Genomic DNA, 20,625 nt, shown 5'->3' with positions numbered 1-20,625 from the left:
GCTGAAACAGGAAAGGGCCTTCCCCAAACTGAAGCACAGAATCGTCTAGAATTTCATTGTATGCTGTAGTGTTAAGATTTCCCTTCACTGGAACTAAGGGGCCTAGCCCAAACCATGAAAAACAGCCCAAGACCATTATTCCTCCTCCACCAAACTTTACAGTTGGCACTATGCATTGGGGCAGGTAGCGTTCTCCTGACATCCGCCAAACCCAGATTCGGCTGTCGTTGCTTCCAGAGGCAGTTTGGAACTCGCTACGTGCTTCAGCACTCCGCGGTCCCGTTCTGTGAGCTTGTGTGGCCTACCACTCCGGGGCAGCTCTAGCAGGGCAGAAATTTGACGAACTGACTTGTTGGAAAGGTGGCATCCTACGACGGTGCCAACGTTGAAAGTCACTGAGCTCTTCAGTAAGGCCATTCTACTGCCAATGTTTGTCTATGGAGATTGCATGCCAGCTGCCAGCTGAAATAGCCGAATCCACTAATTTGAAGGGATGTCCACATACTTTTGTGTATTTAGTGTATCTCTCTATTATTTCCTAAATTAAAATAACTCAGAGCTGATTTGCTGGTGTTTTTACAGTATTTTATGTTCAACAATAAAAAAAGACATTTGTTTCTTTGTATTAATTTTTTTCTCAGGAAACAGTTGGGGAACCCTGCTCTTCACTATGTGTATACATGATACAGGGGTACACGTTGTAGGTATTCCAAATGGCACCCTATTCCCTATATAGTGTACTCGGCTCTGGTCAAAAGTAGTGCACTACATTTAAAAAAATATATATATATTTCACCTTTATTTAACCAGGTAGGCTAGTTGAGAACAAGTTCTCATTTGCAACTGCGACCTGGCCAAGATAAAGCAAAGCAATTCGACACATACAACAACACAGAGTTTTACACATGGAATAAACAAAACATACAGTCAATAATACAGTAGAACAAAAGAAAACAAAAAGTATATATACAGTGAGTGCAAATGAGGTAAGATAAGGGAGTTAAGGCAATAAATAGGCCATGGTGGTGAAGTAATTACAATATAGCAATTAAACACTGGAATGGTAGATGTGCAGAAGATGAATGTGCAAGTAGAGATACTGGGGTGCAAAGGAGCAAGATAAATAAATACAGTATGGGGATGAGGTAGGTAGATAGATGGGCTGTTTACAGATGGGCTATGTACAGGTGCAGTGATCTGTGAGCTGCTTTGACAGCTGGTGCTTAAAGCTAGTGAGGGAGATATGAGTCTCCAGCTTCAGAGATTTTTGCAGTTCGTTCCAGTCATTGGCAGCAGAGAACTGGAAGGAAAGACGACCAAAGGAGGAATTGGCTTTGGGGGTGACCAGTGAGATATACCTGCTGGAGCGCGTGCTACGAGTGGGTGCTGCTATGGTGACCAGTGAGCTGAGATAAGGAATAGGGTGCCATTTGGGACGCACACTTTGCCCTCCAAGCTTACTGGTTGTCTCGGTTGGACCTGCCTGTGTTTTCAGATGGATCTCAGTCCTGCAGAACAGTAAGGAGGAGGCGCTGAACAATGCCTTCAAAGGAGACCAGGACGAGGGTGGGGAGAACAACATAGTGCAGGCGTTGACCAAGGCCATCGTCAGCGAGGTCAAGAGGATGAGCGGCAACGACGTCTGCTGTGACTGTGGAGCGCCCAGTGAGTGACACACAGAGAGAATTCTGGGAAAAGGCAGCAAGAAAATATTGTGGTCTTCCTCCCAGAGGGGTATTATATCAGAATGAACATACAGTATGTGAATATGTGAGAGGCTGACATGGTTTTCGTCATTTACAATGCTGAACGTACAACCTTGCTTTGTTTGACGTGTTCTTTTGCGCTCACACACATTCTTAGGAGTCTTTGTTAGGCCAGTCAGACTAGTTCCTCAAATACAGAAGAAAGAGGGTTGGCTGTTTTGGTTAGATGTTATTGAAGTCCTACTGTGCCTATATTTTATTTTACCTTTATTTAACTAGGCAAGTCAGTTAAGAACAAATTCTTATTTTCAATGACGGCCTAGGAACAGTGGGTTAACTGCCTTGTTCAGAACGACAGATTTGTACCTTGTCAGCTCGGGGATTTGAACTTGCAACTTTTCAGTCACTAGCCCAACGCTCTAACCACTAGGCTACCCATGTGTTGAATTTACACTGATAGGACAATGAAAATAGTGCATCAATATACACTCTTAGGAGTGGAACTTTATTTAACGGTACAACTATTTCAGGTGAGAACTTATAGTGGAAGCACACTAGTCTTTTTTTAATATAGTTTTTTAAGGATTTTCAAGTACATTTTTTCAGAGACAGGAAAGTAAAGAGGAGAAATGGTGTTCCAGAAGGTTATGGGTTAAGATCCGAAGGCAGTGGCAGCAACCCGCCAGACCACCCCAGGCCATAGCACACTAGTCTTACACTGATTATATATATCTCTGTCTTCAGAGCCCACCTGGCTCTCCACTAACCTGGGAGTGCTCATCTGCATCGAGTGTTCTGGAATCCACAGGGAGATGGGCGTCCACTATTCTAGAATACAGTCTCTCACACTGGACGTCCTGGGAACCGCAGAGCTCTTGGTAAATATCACAGGCATTAATGGTTGCATTGTATACAAACAGGTTCAAAACAAAAAAAATTAAATCAATGTTTTATTGCGTTTGCTTTAGCCTGCCTGGAGTGCCAGATGGGTAGATGCCAGGGAAGCTCAGCCAAGCAGTTTTGATTATTTCAAATAGTATTTGAACCCAACTCTGATTGTATAAGCTGTTGTACTATTTTAGTATGATTTGTAGTAGCCTGGTCCCAGATCTGTTTGTGTTGTCTTACCAACTCCTATGGCAATTGGCTATACAGCACAAACAGATCTGGAACCAGGCTAGATTTATAGGGTCTGAATAGATACCATATTGATGTGTGCTCTACCTGGTCTTCCCCAGCTGGCAAAAAATGTGGGCAATGCAGGTTTCAATGAGATCATGGAAGCGGACCTGTCTGCACAGGGCGTGACCAAACCCAACCCCTCCAGTGACATGTGAGAGACAGACAGTCGGGCAAACCACACCCACTCCCCTCCTTCCTTCAACACCATAACAGGAACAACACTGACTGAATACATTCATTATTTATTTCATATTAAGTTCAATACATTTAACTTTTTGTTATACTATGTATAGTCCTGAATGTCTTAGGGTACATCCCAAATGGCAACTTATTCCCTATATAGTCCACTACTTTTGACAGGGGCCCTGGTCAAAATCAGTGTACGAGGGGATAGGGTTCCATTTGGGACTTGGCCTTAAACTCAGATTTCCTGTCTCTTGGTAGTTGCCCATCTGACTGTCTGGGCTCTTGTCTCCCTCAGGCAGACGCGGAAGGACTACATCACAGCCAAGTACACAGAGAAGAAGTTTGTTCAGAGGAAGTGTGCGGACGCGGAGTCCAGGCTGCACGTCCTGTGTGAGGCAGTGAAGACCCGAAACATCCTCTCCCTCATCCAGGTTTACGCTGAAGGAGTGGACCTGATGGAGACCATACCGCTGGCCAATGAGCATGTAAGATTAATCACATTGTCTTCTTTTTTTATTTAGACAGCCAGAAGGTAGGCGGGTGACATACAGTGAGGGAAAAAAGTATTTGATCCCCTGCTGATTTTGTACGTTTGCCCACGGACAAAGAAATGATCAGTCTATAATTTTAATGGTAGGTTTATTTGAATAACAATAAAAAAATCCAGAAAATGCTTGTCAAAAATGTTATAAATTGATTTGCATTTTAATGAGGGAAATAAGTATTTGACCCCCTCTCAATCAGAAAGATTTCTGGCTGACAGGTGTATAAAATCGAGCACACAGCCATGCAATCTCCATACATAAACATTGACATTGGAATGGCCTTACTGAAAAGCTCAGTGACTTTCAACATGGCACCATCATAGCTTTCCACCTTTCCAACAAGTCAGTTCGTCACATTTCTGCCCTGTTATAGCTGCCCTGGTAAACTGTAAGTGCTCTTATTGTGAAGTGGAAACATGTAGGAAAAACAACGGCTCAGCCGCGAAGTGTTCGGGGGGCTCGTAGCATGTAAAAATCTGTCCTCAGTTGCAATACTCACTACCGAGTTACAAACTGCCTCTGGACGCAACGTCAGCACAAGAACTATTCGTAGGGAGCTTCATGAAATTGGTTTCCATGGCCGAGCTGCAGCACACAAACTTAAGATCACCATGCGCAATGCCAAGCATCAGCTGGAGTGGTGTAAAGCTTTCCACCATTGGATTCTTGAGTAGTGGAAACGCGCTCTGAAGTGATGAATCACGCTTCACCATCTGGCAGTCCGATGGACAAATCTGGGTATGGCGGATGCCAGGAGAACGCTACCTGCCCAAATGCATAGTGCCAACTGTAAAGTTTGGTAGAAGAGGAATTAATGGTCTGGGGCTGTTTTTCATTGTTCGGGCCAGGCCCCTTAGTTCCAGTGAAGGGAAATCTTAACGCTAGCATACAATGACATTCTAGACGATTCTGTGCTTCCAACTTTGTGGCAACAGTTTGGGGAAGGTCCTTTCCTGTTTCAGCATGACAATGCCCCCGTGCACAAAGCGAGGTCCATACAGAAATAGTTTGTCAAGATCAGTGTGGAAGAACTTGACTGGACTGCACAGAGCCCTGACCTCAACCCCATCGAACACCTTTGGGATGAATTGGAACGCCGACTGCGAGCCAGGCCTAATCGCCCAACATCAGTGCTCGACCTAACTAAAGCTCTTGTGGCCAACATATAGTGGAAAGCTCTCCCAGAAGAGTGGAGGCTATTATAGCAGCAAAGGGGGGATCAACTTCATATTAATGCCCATGATTTTGGAATGAGATGTTCGACGAGCAGGTGTCCACATACTTTTGGTCATGTAGTGTATTTGTCCATGCTCTCAGGAACCGGGTGAGACGGCACTACATCTAGCAGTGCGAATGGTGGACCGCAACTCCCTCCATATTGTGGACTTCCTGACCCAGAACAGGTACTAAAGCCTTACTTAAGGACTGATTGGGGGAAAAGATGCTGGGTTTATGTCTCATAAAAGCAGGCGCAAACAACATAAAAGCAGAAGCAAACATCTCAAATGTGAAGAGGGGGAAGTCATCTAAAGTATTTTAACTGTAAAAAAAAACATGTAGATAAGAGCAGAAGTTGTTCTCTCAGATTAGACATATTTATTTAGTTGTTGATGTGAATGAAGGGAAGTGTTGCCCCCTTGTGGTGAATGTCCTAACCCCAGTGGTGTGTCTGCTCTGTCAGTGGCAACCTGGAGAAGCAGACAGCCAAAGGGAGCACGGCACTGCACTACTGCTGCCTGACAGACAACAGTGAGTGTCTGAAACTGCTGCTGCGGGGCAGGGCCTCGGTCAGTATTGGTAAGTGCCCTGCTAGTATCATGTCCCAAATGACACGCTATTCCATATATAGTCCAGACTGAAGTCCCATAGAAACACATAAATTGGGCCTCCCGAGTACCACAGCGGTCTTTAAGGCACTACAGACCTGGGTTCGATCCCAGGCTGTGTCACAGCTGGCCGTGACCGGGAGACCCATGAGGCGGCGCACAATTTGCCCAGGTTCGTGCGGGTTAGGGGAGGGTTTGGCCGGCCGGGATTTTCTTGTCCCATCACGCTCTAGCGACTCCTTGTGGCAGACCGGGCTCATGCAAGCTGACCCCACTTGCCAGCTGGACGGTGTTTCCTCCGACACATTGGTGTGGCTGGCTTCCGGGTTAAGCGAGCACTGTCAAGAAGTAGAGCGGCTTGGTACGGTCGTGTTTCGGAGGACGCATGGCTCTTGACCTTCGCCTCTCCCGAGTCTGTAGGGGAGTTGCAGCGATGGGACAAGACTGTAACTACCAATTTGATATCACGAAATTTGGGAGAAAAGGGGTAAAGTACAAAAAAATATGCCGTACCAGTCAAAAGTTTGTACACACCTACTCATGCAAGGGTATTTCTTTATTTTTGCTATTTTCTACATTGTAGAATAATAGTGAAAACATCAAAACTATGAAATAACACATATGGAATCATGTATTAACCAAAATATATTTTATATTTTGGATTCTGCAAATTAACTACTCTTTGCCTTGATGACAGCTTTGCACACTCTTGACATTCTCTCAACCAGCTTCACCTGGACTGCTTTTCCAACAGTCCAACAGAAGTTCCCACATATGCTGCTTTTCCTTCACTCTGCGGTCCAACTCATCCCAAACCATCTCAATTGGGTTGAGGTCAGGTGTTTGTGGAGGCCAGGTCATCTGATGCAGCACTCCATCACTCTCCTTCTTGGTCAAATAGACCTTACACAGCCTGGAGGTGTGTTGGGTCATTGTTCTGTTGAAAAACAAATGATAGTCCCGTGCAAACCGAATTGGATTGTGTATCGCTGCAGAATGCTGTGGTAGCCATGCTGGTTAAGTGTGCCTTGAATTCTAAATAAATCACTGACAGTGTCACCAGCAAAGCACCCCCACACCATCACACCTCCTCCTCCATGCTTCACGGTGGGAACCACACATGCAGAGATCATCCATTCACCTACTCTGCCTCTACAAAGACAATGCGGTTGGAACCAAAAATCTCAAATTTGGACTCAACAGACCAAAGGACAGATTTCCACCGGTCTAATGTCCATTGCTTGTGTTTATTGGCCCAAGCAAGTCTCTTCTTATTGGTGTCCTTTAGAAGTGGTTTCTTTGCAGCAATTCGACCATGAAGGCCTGATTCACGCAGTCTCTGAACAGTTGATGTTGAGATGTGTATGCTACTTGAACTCTGTGAAACATTTATTTGGGATGCAATCTCTGAGGCTGGTAACTCTAATGAACTTATCCTCTACAACAGAGGTAACTCTGAGGCTTCCTTTCCTGTGGTGGTCCTCATGAGAGCCAGTTTCATCATAGCACTTGATGGTTTTTGCGACTGCACTTGAAGAAACTTTCAGTTCTTGAAATGTTCCGTATTAACTGACCTGATGGACTGTCGTTTCTCTTTCCTTATCTCAAATTCTTGACACTTTCCCGGATTGACTGAGCTTCATGTCTTAAAGTAATGATGGACTGTCGTTTCTCTTTGCTTATTTGAGCTGTTCTTGCCATAATATGGACTTGGTCTACGACCAAATATTCTGTATACCACCCCTACCTTGTCACAACACAACTGATTGGCTCAAACGCATTAAGACGGAAAGAAATTCGACAAATTTACTTTTAACAAGGCACACCTGTTAATTGAAATGCATTCCAGCTGACTACCTCATGAAGCTGGTTGAGAGAATGCTAAGAGTACGGAAAGCTGTCATCAAGGCAAAGGGTGGCTACTTTGAAGAATCTCAAATATAAAGTATATTTGATTTGTTTAACACCTTTTTGGAACTGTGTATATATATATATATATATGAAACACATAAATTGGTTTGTCTGTCTGTGTGCAGCCAATGAGGCAGGAGAAACACCAATGGACATCGCCAAGCGCCTCAGACATTCGCAGTGTGAAGTGCTGGTGAGTGCAGTCTTTGAATGGAATCTAAAGGTCACATGGATTTCAACACTGTAACAATTTACTAATAATAATTGATTGGATTTGTAGAGTGCTTTTCCACGTAGGTTCCCAAAGCGCTTTACAAAGTAAGGGGAAAGTCACCTCATCCACCACCGATGTGCGGCACCTACTTTGAATTTGATGATACAACTGTCTTAGAGGATGGTCCAGGGTTCTGTTTCATCAACATTGGTAATAGTAAAGGTTGACTGTATTTGTGGTGTCCAGCTAACCCAGGCTATGACGGGGAAGTTTAACGTCCATGTGCATGTGGAATATGAGTGGCGGCTCCAGAACGAAGACGACGACCTGGACGAGAGCGAAGACGAGATGGAGGACAAGGTGATTTGGATAGCCTCTACCTCATAACTCAAACTTCAAATAGAACTCTTATAGAATTCACAAATTCTTCGAACCATGATTTTATGGTATACCAGGCAAACTTGTACTGCTGTATTAGCTGAGTTATTTGGCCCAGATAAAAAACAAAAATGCATGAGTCAGTACTTGAGTCAGTACTATAGTACTTCAACCTCAGTTGTGCTCATCGCTAGCTAGAAGACATTACACTAGCATACTTACACTCTTTATCACCCATACCCAGCCCATCCCCCAAAGACGGCCAGAGCAGGAGCGTCCGGTCAGCTGTTTTGTCCCAGGAAATGGTCCCATGGGTCCCATGCCTGGAGGTCGCAACATGGCCTCCCTGGCCCGCGACGCAGCCAGCCTGGTCAGGGACAAGCAGAGAGCCCATGTCCCCAGCATGATGATGAACAATGAGACCTATGGCGCCATCCTGGACCTCAGCCCCACTCCCCGCGGCATGTCAGGGGGACCGGGGTTACACATCCCACCCCTGCCCCCCAGGAACGCCAGCAAAGGTCAGTCCATTGGCAATGAGAATCGGTCATAGAGCATAGGTCATAAGTCATGCTCTAGGTCAGGGCTGTTCAATTACGGACCTATTGGGCCAAAACCCTTTTTCAGGTTTTCACTCTCCTAATCAGGGCCTGATTCAGACCTACGTCACCAGGTGAGTGCAATCAGCTCCAAGTTAGAAACATAAATTGGAAATGTTTCGGCCATCCAAGACCAGAATTAAACAGCCCTGCACTAGGTCATATATTATAGGTCCTTGACATGGTTGCTGGAATAATGAACTAAACACCAGATGCCAAACTGTAGTATAAATAAATGATTGACCCTATGACTGTAACCCTGTCGGCCCAGGGTGGAAGCAGGCTCATTTGGAGGTGGTGGGTAGACTGAGGTCCTCCTCAGACCCCCCGAACCCTCACATCCCGGAGCGTAACAGCTCCATGAATGGTAAGTGCACTACATTATATTACTAGATAGTACTAGCTCCTGACCTATCCCTCACATGTGATTATACTGCGCTGCTGGCACAACAACAAGATATAAGTACTGTATAAGCACTTTGTTACAACTGCCGATGTTAAACTTTTTTTTTAAATACATTTGACTGATTGATATCACTCCCTTGTCTCCGTCCAGTGTTTCCCCCAGCTGTTCCACCTGCTGCTCCGCCTCCCCTGGTGAGTAAAAGGACCAGTGTGATGGAGTCTAGAAGCCATAAGACTGCTCCTCTACCACCACTACCTTCAGTATTACCTGGGCCTCCAGTGTCCACCATCATCCCACTACCACCATTCCCGCCAACAGTGCCCCCTGCACCCTCCTTCCGACCCGCACAGCCCCCTCCTGTGCCCGCCCACCATCCCAGAAGCAGAGCCACACGGTCCAAATCAACTAAATCACCCACTAGGTAAGAACTTGGGCAGTATGTATCAAGCATCTCAGAGTAAGAGTGCTGATTTAGGATCAGTTTAGTCTTTTAGATCCCAATGAATATGATTACGTGGATAGGGGGGGACCTGACTCTAGATCAGCACTCCTACTCTGAGACGCTTGATACGTCCGCTGACCAATTCAGGTTCATATGTTCTCATTTAATTGTATTACGTCTTGTGTTAGGTTTATAATGATAGGTTTTATCAGTTAACTAAGACCATTAATGTGTGTGTGGTTTCAGTTCAGATAAACCCACGCCTAAAGGACCACCCGGCAGGCTTGCTGGACCCACTAATAGATCCGGTAAATACTCAATACACTCAAATACCATTCACACATTTTTAGTATACGCTGAGTGTACAAAACATTAGGAACACCTGCTCTTTCCATGACTGACCAGGTGACTCAAGGTGAAAGCTATGAAACCTTATTGATGTCACCTGTTAAATTCACTTCAATCAGTGTAGATGAAGGGGAGGAGACAGGTTAAAGAAGGATTTTTAAGCCTTGAGACGTGGATTGTGAATGTGTGCCATTCAGAAGGTGAATGGGCAAGACAAAATATTTAGGTGCCTTTGAACAGGGTATGGTAGTAGGAGCCAGGTGTACACCAGTTTGTGTCAACAACTGCAACGCTGCTGGGTTTTTCACGCTCAACAGTTTCCCGTGTGTATCAAGAGTAGTCCACCACCCAAAGGACATCCAGACAATTTGACACAACTGTGGGAAGCATTGGAGTCAACTTGGGCCAGCATCCCTGTGGAACGCTTTTGACACCTTGTAGTGGCCATGACACGACGAATTGAGGCTATTCTGAGGGTAAAAGGGGGTGCAACTCAATATTAGCAAGGTGTTCCTAAAGTTTTGTACACTCAGCATACAATATCTAATGACTAGCCTGCTCTGGTTCAAAGAGCTTTGTTTTATTCATCTGGGTGCCAGTCTTCTTTCTTGCCAATTCCTTATGGATTTGTCATGCCAATTGGTTAGAATAATGGAGTTGGTAAAATCACAAACAGATCTGGGACCAGACTACTTGCTATTTTATGTGTCATGTCCATGAATTGATGATTAAATATTCCAATGGGTCTTTTTGCTTGTGTGTGAGCAGTAAAGAATGCACCTGTAACTGGATCCCCTCAGAGCTTTGGTCCAACTCCTCCACCAACACCCAAGCCCCGCGTTAACCTCCCTGTGAGATCCTCAACTCAGCCAATCAGTGGCATGCAATCAATACCTAACACACAGGCTATTATAGCAATACAGTAATATCATATTTACACTGATTATTGAACACTTGCAAAACCATTAACTAACATCTTCTTGTCTAACTTATTATTATTTGGCCCTTAGAAACAGAGGCCCAGGAGGGTGAAAGCCCTCTACAACTGTTTAGCTGATAACCCAGATGAGCTGACGTTCACTGAGGGAGAGGTGATTGTAGTGGATGGAGAGGAGGACCAGGAGTGGTGGGTAAGTAGAACAGCTCCAACACACACCCACACGCATAGGCACGCATGCACACACACATGCATGCACACACATACGCACACACAAACTGCACACACACACATCCACTGACTGCGTCCTTATATCTCTGATCCACTGACTGTGTGTCCTGTTGTGTGTGTTGCAGAAAGGACATATAGAGGGGGATTCGACTAGGAGAGGAGTCTTCCCTACGACATTTGTGCACTTAATCATTGATTGATGCATCTGATGGTGTGACCGAAGCTGTCGCTCACTACTAGGCTGTGTTTATCTGTTTTTGTCCAAAATTGCACCCTATTCCCTATGTAGTGCACTACTTTTGACCAGAGCCCTATAAGTAGTGCACTATAGAAGAAATAGGGTATCGTTTGGGAGAAAAACAATGTCTATGAGTGAAAGAGGTGTGGGATGTGCACATCGCGTGTGTGGGTGGTGATATTCTCATGCATCCAAACAGCCAAAGATGATGACTAGGTGACCTCTGACCTACCAACAGAATGTTCTAATCTACAATGCTGGAAGATGTCAAAATATTTGGGGGAAAAATGGGGGGAAACTGTTCAACCCACATGCTAAGTTTTGAGAAAGTATCCTTCCACTTGGTTTGCTGGGACAACTGGAAATAACTGGAGCAAGATTCTGTTTGATTATATTTTATTTAAAGTCCACACAGTACAGTGCATCCTTGAGGGTACAGTCAAACTTGAGTCTTTTAAATTCAATATTGCAATTGTGTTATCAATTCAGACGCGTACTGAAAGTGTAACTTGGTATAATAAAAAACATATTGTACTACAACCAGTCAAAGTCTATATATTACATCAGTCATTACATTGCTGTGTATCACCGAGCATGATCATCCTATGACAGCGTCTGCTGATGGGAAACTGATATGTTTGAATCTAACATTGAAAGAAATCTAATTTATCAAGAGAGCATTTGTGAATATATGATGCTGGCAAAAGGGTTGCAGGGTAACTCTGTATGTATATCGTAGCTGTAACATTTGAGATAATTGAAAGGAATGTACATCCTATATTTTCCTCTTCCCTCATGTTCTTTACATGTCCATGGTTATTCATTAAAACGTGAAATGGCTCATTGTGTGTTTTGTCTTCATTGCATTCTGTTATGACAGATCTGTAGTGGTCACTCCATTTGATGATTATGGACAGAACCATTATCTGATGCTGGGGCGGACTGGGACCAAAAATTGCCCCTGGCATTTCTAACACACCAGCCAATATTTTTCCCTGAGGCCCCCACACTGGCCCATTTTGAGGCCACCAATATTAGCGAGATAGTGATAATTTTGAGCCCCAAAAAGTTTGTTAGACAGGCCCACTAGGCAAAAAAAGGACCAGCCCAGGTGGTTATGGACCAGCCCACATAAATGGTTATTCTGGAGTAATCTGTATGTAGCACAATGAAAACAAAAACCAAATAGTTTTTTTAAATGACGTCCATAAGTGAAAGAGTCATTTTTGTGAGGATAGATTATAGCAACGTCATTGTGATTATAGTGTGCTCTGGCTACTCTGCCCTAAAATCAGGACCATGATCAGTTGCCAAACGTTCTCCAACGTTGCAGATAGAAATGTCATAAATACAGCCTACATGATTTCGTGTTTTATATGTTGGAGAAGCATGTTTGTTCTAAATAACATATTTCTACCTGGACGTTCCAAAACGTTGTGTGCTCCTGAATGGGCGCCCCATGTTACAACACCGGAACCCATTGTAGCAAAGACCGTTCCTCGTACGGACATATTTATATCGCTGGACCGGAAGTGTTGTTGTAGTCAGCGTGCAGTTAGTTTCTGTGGGTATCAGAAGAATGAATGAATACAATTAATACATAATAAGCATATATATTTGAATTAAATCGTAAGAGAAAATATGGCGGCGAAACGCAAAGCTGATTTATCGGTGCCTGCAGAGGAAAGTGATCAGCTCCTCATCAGACCACTGTGGGTTTATACATTCAACATTTCGTGAGCTGGTTGGCTAGCTAGCTAATTTAGCCCGTCTAACTAGCAAATACATGAAGACTGACGCCTGTCTACCTAGTTAGATAAATTATGTATTGGTTCAATGTTACCTAGTATTAGTTGTTGTCCAAAGATGCCACAGTGATTTACCTAGTATACGTATAGCTAGCTAGATTGTATTGTCAAGTAGCTACCGTAGCTAAGCATTACGTTCTGTCACGAAGATGCATTTTACTGACAAAATATTGTCATAACACGTAAGATTTTTCTGAATCTGCCAGAACGTCACTGTGTCACAAATGTCATCATCAGACAGTGATTGACGTCTCTTTCCCTAACAGTGGAGCTGGGCAGGAGGTGGGAAGGTCATGCATCATTCTGGAGTTCAAGGGACGGAAAATCATGGTAATATTACGTGCACTGTGCTGTCCCTGTTGAATTTACCATGCATTGTGGATTGTATGAGACATTCCAAAATAAAAGTAGCCTAATAATTGAGTACAACAACCGTTTTCCTTTGTAGCTGGACTGTGGAATCCACCCAGGTTTGGAAGGAATGGATGCTCTTCCCTATATTGACTTGATCGATCCTGCTGAGATAGACCTGCTTCTTATCAGCCAGTGAGTATTCCTAATCTCTCGTCTGGGTTGTGTTTATTAGGGTCAAGTTCAACTGTAGCAAAACTTTTCGCAAACCTAAAACAAAGACAAACGTTTCTTATATGGACAAGTTCAAAAATACCTTTCTGTTTCTGTGAGTTTTCCTACGTTTTGTGCCTTATAAACACAACTCCGTTACATGTTGCCCCAGGTCAGATGAATTAACTGAACTCTGTCTTCAGTGTGTTTTCTAACGCACCGTATTCAGTTCTCTATAATCTCCTCTCTCTATCTCAGTTTCCACTTGGACCACTGTGGAGCCTTGCCTTGGTTTCTCCAGAAGACCAGTTTCAAAGGAAGGACCTTCATGACCCACGCCACCAAAGCTATTTACCGCTGGCTGCTGTCTGATTATGTCAAAGTCAGGTAGACAAGAGATTATTAACTTTCAATAACAGCCTGACTTACTTAACTTCAGCCTTTGGCTCCTATAAGGAACATAGGCCATTGACGATGGTCCTCGGTTCGGGGAAATAGCAGCGTACTCGACTGTTTCTTTCTTGATAGAGTAGCTGCAAAATGTATTACCCTGAAGACATGGCTGTAGATTCCTATGTCGACTCCTTTGGCATCTAACTGTTAGACGTCATACGTCTACACAGCCATGTCTTCAGGACAAAACAATTGTAGAGATGCCATCACCCGTTATGGATGATTCGGGTTCACATTGTGCCCCTGACTGTCTCTGTGTATTCCCTCCCAGTAACATCTCAGCCGACGACATGCTGTACACAGAGACAGACTTGGAGGAGAGCATGGACAAGATCGAGACTATCAACTTCCACGAGGTGAAGGAGGTGGCCGGCATCAAGTTCTGGTGTTACCATGCCGGTCACGTCCTGGGGGCAGCCATGTTCATGATCGAGATAGCTGGCGTGAAGGTGACTACATTACATTTACATTGACTCCTGGGACAGAAAAGCAACTACAGCTTATTCATCATCTTCTTTGTGAAAGGACCATAAGAAAAGGTTCTTATCAGAAATAGCACATGATTTCCCAGAAATTCTGTTCTATCCCATTTTTTATTTTATTTGAATATCTCCTCATCCGCACCTTGTTTTTGGAGAGGCGCCTTTATAAAGTTTCATCAACATCTCCCCAAAGCATCACAGTGCATTCGGAAAGTATTCAGACCCCTTGACTTTTTCCACATTTTGTTACGTTACAACCTTATTCTAAAATGGAATAAATAAATAGCCCTTAATGACAAAGCAAAAACAGTTTTTTAGTTTTTTTTTGCAGATGTATTAAAAATAAAAAAGGAAACATCACATTTTTTATAGGTATTCAGACCCTTTACTCAGTACTTTGTTGAAGCACCTTTGGCAGCGATTACAGCCTTGAGTCTTCTTGGGTAGGAGGCTACAAGCTTGGCACACCTTTATTTGGGGAGTTTCTCCCATTCTTCCCTGCAGATCTTCTCAACCTATGTCAGGTTGGATGGGGAGCGTTGCTGCACAGCTATTTTCAGGTCTCCAGAAATGTTAGATCGGGTTCAAATCCGGGCTCTGGCTGTCCACTCAAGGCCATTCAGAGACTTGTACCAAAGCCACTCCTGCGTTGTCCTGTTGAAAGGTGATCCTTTGCCCCCAGTCTAAGGTCCTGAGTGCTCTGGAGCATGTTTTCATCAAGGATCTCTCTGTACTTTGCTCCGTTCATCTTTCCATTGATCCTGACTAGTCTCCCAGTCCTTGCCGCTGAAAAACATCCCCACAGCATGATGCTGCCACCACCATGCTTCACCGTAGGGATGGTGCCAGGTTTCCTCCAGACGTGACTCTTTGCATTAAGGCCAAGGAGTTCAATCTTGGTTTCATCAGACCTTCTGGAAGGTTTCCACAGAGGGACTCTGGGGCTCTGTCAGAGTTACCATCGGGTTCTTGGTCACCGCCCTGTCCAAGGCCCTTCTCCCCCGATTGCTCAGTTTAGCCGGGCAGCCAGCTCTAGGAAGAGTCTTGGTGGTTCCAAACTTCTTCCATTTAAGAATGATGGCGGCCACTGTGTTCTTGGGGACCTTCAATGCTGCAGACATTTTTTGGTACCCTTCCCCAGATCTGTGGCTCAATACAATCCTGTCTTGGAGACAATTCCTTCAACCTCATGGCTTGGTTTTTGCTCTGACATGCACTGTCAACAGTGGGACCTTATATAGACAGGTGTGTGCCTTTCCAAATCATGTCCAATCAAGTTGTAGAAACATCAAGGATGATCAGTGGAAACAGGATGCACCTGAGCTCAATTTTGAGTCTAATAGCGAAGGGTCTGAATACTTATGTAAATAAGGTATGAATGTTATTTGTAATACATTTTCAAACAATTCTGGGGTATGGTGTGTAGATTAATGAGGAAAACAATTAATTTAATCAATTTTAGAATAAGGCTGTAACGTAACAAAATGTGGACAAGTGAAGGGGTCTGAATACTTTCTGAATGCACTGTATACAGATTGTATTGTTTATTGTGGCCAGTAGGTGGCACCCATATGCTGGACAAATGTTCCCATACAATTACATGAGTGAATAATTCTTTGAAACAGAAATACATTTTGTCTGTTTGTTTTGCTGCTGTCTCTTAAAATTATAGGTTTTAACTAACCTGTCTCCTGTTATCCTTGTTCCTTTGGGTGTGTCTCTGTCCATAGATCCTCTACACAGGTGACTTTTCCCGACAGGAGGACAGGCATCTGATGGCAGCAGAGATCCCCAGCGTCAAGCCTGACATCCTCATTACTGTGAGTCCCCGCTAATAGTAACATACAACACTAAACACAACGACAATCAATGAATCAATCAGGCAATCAAATTCATTTAAATCGGCAGTCGTCACATGGTGCTTTACGGCAACCCAGCCTAAACGCAACCACAAAGAAGCAGTGTACTTCACTTTGATTCTCCTGGGATCTTGTTTTCCTAACATGAGGATTTGATGTGTATTGCTCTCTGTCCTCAGGAGTCCACGTATGGAACACACATCCATGAGAAGAGGGAGGAGCGGGAGGCCCGGTTCTGCAACACAATCCACGACATCGTCAACAGAGAGGGCCGCTGTCTCATCCCCGTGTTCGCCTTGGGCCGAGCCCAGGAACTGCTGCTCATCCTGGGTGAGATTCTCCAACCAGTTCCCTCTTCAGCCTGCTTTTATAGCAGGTATCCAGTGACTCTCATTCATGGAAGTGTTCATTAGGAACCAAAAGTCACCTGGCCTAATCCAATCAAAACTTGCTTTAAAACGTTTTCTGTTGCGTGCTCTAATGAACACAACCCTTCTCTAATGTGTGTGTGTGTGGGCATGTGCCTCTGCGTGTGTGTTTCAGACGAGTACTGGCAGAACCACCCAGAGCTCCATGACATTCCCATCTACTACGCGTCGTCTCTGGCCAAGAAGTGCATGGCCGTCTACCAGACCTACGTCAACGCTATGAACGACAAGATCCGCAAGGCCATTAACGTCAACAACCCCTTCGTCTTCAAGCACATCAGCAACCTCAAGGTGGGTGACGTTAATCAGATAAATGTTTGGCAGTGGCATTTTTTCAGACACTTTTTTTTTAACGTTTATTAGGCAGCAAAAAGTAGAAAACAGGCTGAAACAGGGAGCGACTACCTGAACTTGTCCAATAAGAAACACTCCTTTTCAAAACGTTTTACTACGGTGTGCTCTAATGAACAGGCACATGCTGTGTCCCTCGGTCCGTGCTAACTCTGCTGTACCACTCTCTACCAGAGCATGGACCACTTTGATGACATCGGGCCCAGTGTGGTGATGGCCTCTCCAGGTATGATGCAGAGCGGTCTGTCGAGAGAGCTGTTTGAGAGCTGGTGCACCGATAAGAGGAACGGCGTCATCATCGCCGGCTACTCCGTGGAGGGTACCCTCGCCAAGGTGGGGCTCGGTCTTCAACCCTTCTTCAGACTTTTCTCAGTCACACCAAGTCGTCACAAACCAAAGGAATCCTGCAGTGTGGTCTTATTGCAAGCCAAGCTTTGTTGTGATCAAATATTTTTTATCGTCATCAAATGACAGATAAACATGAACACAATTTTATTTTTATCAAGTCATTTCTAGCCGTGCTAAGATTCATTACTCTGTGTGTGAGCTGACTGTTCCTCTGTGACTCTATCCTCAGCACATTATGTCAGAGCCAGAGGAGATCACCACCATGTCAGGCCAGAAGCTGCAGCTGAAGATGTCTGTGGACTACATCTCTTTTTCAGCGCACACTGACTACCAGCAGACCAGCGAGTTCATCAGGGCTCTTAAACCCCCTCATGTGGTAAATAGACACAATCCGTTGGCCATTGAATGAGTCCGACCTTATCTTACGGGCCGTAATCAAATGGTAAATGCCAACGGGACACAGTTCCACAAGGAAGTGTGCTTGGGCCTCTCTTTTTTTTCCCTGTTATACATCAATGACTTGAGCCTGCTCGTGTGACATATTTCTTTGTCTCACCTGCAGATCCTGGTGCACGGGGAGCAGAATGAGATGGCCCGTCTGAAAGCCGCTCTGATCAGGGAGTACGAGGACAATGACGAGGTCCACATAGAGGTGCACAACCCCCGGAACACTGAGGCCGTCACACTCAACTTCAGAGGAGAGAAGCTGGCTAAGGTGAGCCCATCCTCCACTCTCTCTCTAGCGGTCTCCTACTGTAATATCATTTATTGGGAGAATTAGACTGAATTGAGTTACAGACAGTAAATATTGATGATATTCTATGGCCCATCAATTTTATCCATTGGCATCAAGCGGAATTATCGAATTTTTATAGTGTGTACAACTGAGGTGGTTTGTGTCTTCCAAACACTTGTGGTGTGTGTATACTGACTGTTGCTGTTCTGTGCCGTAGGTGATGGGCTCCCTGGCTGATAAGAAGTGTCAGCAGGGTCAGAGGGTATCTGGGATCCTGGTCAAACGCAACTTCAGCTACCACATCCTCACCCCCTCAGATCTGTCCAGTCAGTACTGATTCACTATCTGACTGTGTGTGTGTGTGCGCGTCCGTCCGTGTGTGTCCACATGAGTGTGTACTACCGTGTGTATGAGCTCTTCTCTCCTCTCTCTGTCTCCAGACTATACAGACCTGGCCATGAGCACAGTGAAGCAAACCCAGGCCATTCCCTTCACCGGACCCATCTCTCTGCTGGCCAGCCATCTACGCAACCTGGCAGGTGGGTTTCTACAGAACTTTGCTCACCTTGTTGGAAATTAAGGCACACTGGTCAATCATTCAACACAAACAACTGCTGATTGATTCCGAATCGGACAAATGTGGAATCAGACAAAATATCACTCAACAAATGGCAACCAACAGACGAGCGGGGAACACCTAGCGAATTGAGTTTTGTGTTTTTAAGAGTTTGTTGTGGGCGTGTGCCAGTGACTTTACAGTAGTGGTTACATTGGGCCATTTTCAAAGCCACTGTAAAGCTGTCACTTATAACCAGGGTCTGTAGTTTTTCTCGGTTACTGTCTTGACTATACAAACCCGCTTATCTTTTAGGGGAGGTGGAGGAGGTGGAGTCTGCAGAGAAAATCACACTCAGGATCTTCAAGAATGTCACACTGGTGCACGAGGCTGGCATGGTGGTTTTAGAGGTGAGACACTGAATATGATGAAAGTAGGGGTTACAAAATTCCTGTAACTTTCCCAAAATTCCCAGTTTTTTTTCTCACCAGAAATCCCAGTAGGAAGAGTCCCAGAATCAGAAGGGAATAAGCAGGAAATCTGGGAATTTTGGGAAACTTGGAACATTAGCTAACTGGTTTTGTATTGGTGCTGTGTGCGCAGTGGATCGCCAACCCTCTGAATGACATGTATGCTGATGCGGTCACCACAGTGGTTCTGGAGGTCCAGTCCAACCCTAAAGCACAGAAAGGTCAGTGAAGAAAGGGTGGTCCAACGTTATCTCTATCATGGACTGACGAAGAAATCTGAACGCTAAAGTCCGTTTTGAAATGTATGTAGTATAGCGAGTACAAGACAATTACAGTATGTTTAATGTCTTTGTGCTTGTCCCTTGCTGCTCGTTTCTTCATCCTATAGTTATGGAACACAAGAAAGAAGGTATAGAACTGGATGTTTTCCAGCAGAGGCTGGAGATTATGCTTCTGTAAGTTCCGCCCCCTATTCACGTTTTCTATATTCACACACACACGCCTGTCATGAGTCAACAGGAAGGTTGTGAATGTGTATCAAAATGGAACGGATAGAAGCGCTTCTCTTGAGATATTTGAAATCTTTCCCTCAACAGTGACATGTTTGGGGAGGACTGTGTGGACTTCAAGGACAATAAGAACCTGACGGTAACAGTGGACGGGAATACTGCCTTCATCTGCCCAGAAACCAGAGTGAGGATTTAATAGATATGTCTGTCTCTCTCTCTCTCTGTGTGTGTGTCTGTTCTCCTCTGACCTGGTTCTCCCCTGTCTGTCTGTTGTGCAGACGGTGCAGTATGAGGAGGGCAGTGCTGAAGATGAGACCCTGAGAGAGATGGTGGAGCTGGCTGTGCAGAGGCTCTATGATGCTCTCAACCCTGCCATCTGAGGAAGAGCCATCCACCTCCTCCCCTCTCTCTCTCTCTGGACAGGCAGCCTGTCCCAGAAGCAATAGGCACGGCCCAACACACCCCGGTTCCCAAACAGCATCACCCAGAGGCACTTGCCCACTTTCCTTTACTGGCAGTGCATTATTAATTGATATGTGTATGTTAGCCGGGCAATGATTACAGTGGATATTTTCTACATGTTGTCCAGAACTTGTATTGTAAAGATTCAAAGTATGTAATGTCTTGACAACATTGCCCCCTCCGTTTCATTCCTCTGTAATTCTAGCTGCCTTATCACATAAAGGAAGAATCTGTGTTTGGATTCCACAGGAATCGACCTCCATTGACTTACGTTCTCAACATGTAGACTTTGTATATCTGCATTACGCGTTGATAAAATGATCAATTTGTTTTAATAAATAAAAAAGTAATCAAGGACTGCTGGCGACATTTGTGAACTAATATTGCAGGTTTATAAAGTAGTTATTTCTGTGAATATATTCTGAAATAGTGAGAAGGACAGCAATGTGA

At 44.6% G+C, this 20,625-nt stretch overlaps 2 protein-coding genes across 2 annotated transcripts in view; both read left to right on the top strand.

Moving 5' to 3' along the window:
* Positions 1-11,990, top strand: part of asap2b (ArfGAP with SH3 domain, ankyrin repeat and PH domain 2b) — a 50,126-nt gene extending 38,136 nt beyond the window's left edge. The window contains exons 14-28 of the mRNA XM_029754926.1: positions 1,496-1,665; positions 2,451-2,584; positions 2,945-3,039; positions 3,370-3,559; positions 4,937-5,022; positions 5,301-5,416; positions 7,482-7,549; positions 7,817-7,930; positions 8,193-8,469; positions 8,819-8,914; positions 9,104-9,374; positions 9,642-9,703; positions 10,512-10,594; positions 10,754-10,873; positions 11,037-11,990. Coding sequence (XP_029610786.1) covers positions 1,496-1,665; positions 2,451-2,584; positions 2,945-3,039; positions 3,370-3,559; positions 4,937-5,022; positions 5,301-5,416; positions 7,482-7,549; positions 7,817-7,930; positions 8,193-8,469; positions 8,819-8,914; positions 9,104-9,374; positions 9,642-9,703; positions 10,512-10,594; positions 10,754-10,873; positions 11,037-11,111 — 1,957 coding nt within the window. The 3' untranslated portion in view covers positions 11,112-11,990. The remainder of the gene's footprint in view (positions 1-1,495; positions 1,666-2,450; positions 2,585-2,944; positions 3,040-3,369; positions 3,560-4,936; positions 5,023-5,300; positions 5,417-7,481; positions 7,550-7,816; positions 7,931-8,192; positions 8,470-8,818; positions 8,915-9,103; positions 9,375-9,641; positions 9,704-10,511; positions 10,595-10,753; positions 10,874-11,036) is intronic.
* Positions 11,991-12,651: 661 nt separating this feature from the next.
* cpsf3 (cleavage and polyadenylation specific factor 3) lies at positions 12,652-20,530 on the top strand. The gene is made up of 18 exons (XM_029754925.1): positions 12,652-12,861; positions 13,224-13,287; positions 13,406-13,503; positions 13,780-13,908; positions 14,246-14,423; positions 16,187-16,276; positions 16,495-16,645; positions 16,859-17,034; positions 17,269-17,427; positions 17,672-17,818; positions 18,005-18,157; positions 18,396-18,504; positions 18,619-18,717; positions 19,050-19,144; positions 19,338-19,425; positions 19,593-19,659; positions 19,801-19,897; positions 19,992-20,530. Exons 1-18 carry the CDS (start codon positions 12,791-12,793, stop codon positions 20,091-20,093), a joined length of 2,073 nt encoding a protein of 690 aa, XP_029610785.1. The 5' UTR covers positions 12,652-12,790; the 3' UTR covers positions 20,094-20,530.
* The last annotated feature ends 95 nt before the right edge of the window (positions 20,531-20,625 follow it).

Source organism: Salmo trutta, chromosome 1 (genome assembly GCF_901001165.1).
Source record: "Salmo trutta chromosome 1, fSalTru1.1, whole genome shotgun sequence".
Classification (NCBI taxonomy): Eukaryota; Metazoa; Chordata; class Actinopteri; order Salmoniformes; family Salmonidae; genus Salmo; species Salmo trutta.
This window is presented reverse-complemented; position numbering and strand designations above follow the sequence as displayed.

What these genes read in the sequence shown, in the direction of transcription:
- cpsf3 (XM_029754925.1), top strand. Translation starts at nt 12,791, where the DNA reads ATGGCGGCGAAACGCAAAGCTGATTTATCGGTGCCTGCAGAGGAAAGT. An exon ending in AGCACATCAGCAACCTCAAG is followed by an intron (nt 17,035 to 17,268) that starts GTGGGTGACGTT and finishes ACTCTCTACCAG; the next exon opens with AGCATGGACCACTTTGATGA. An exon ending in CTCTTAAACCCCCTCATGTG is followed by an intron (nt 17,819 to 18,004) that starts GTAAATAGACAC and finishes TCTCACCTGCAG; the next exon opens with ATCCTGGTGCACGGGGAGCA.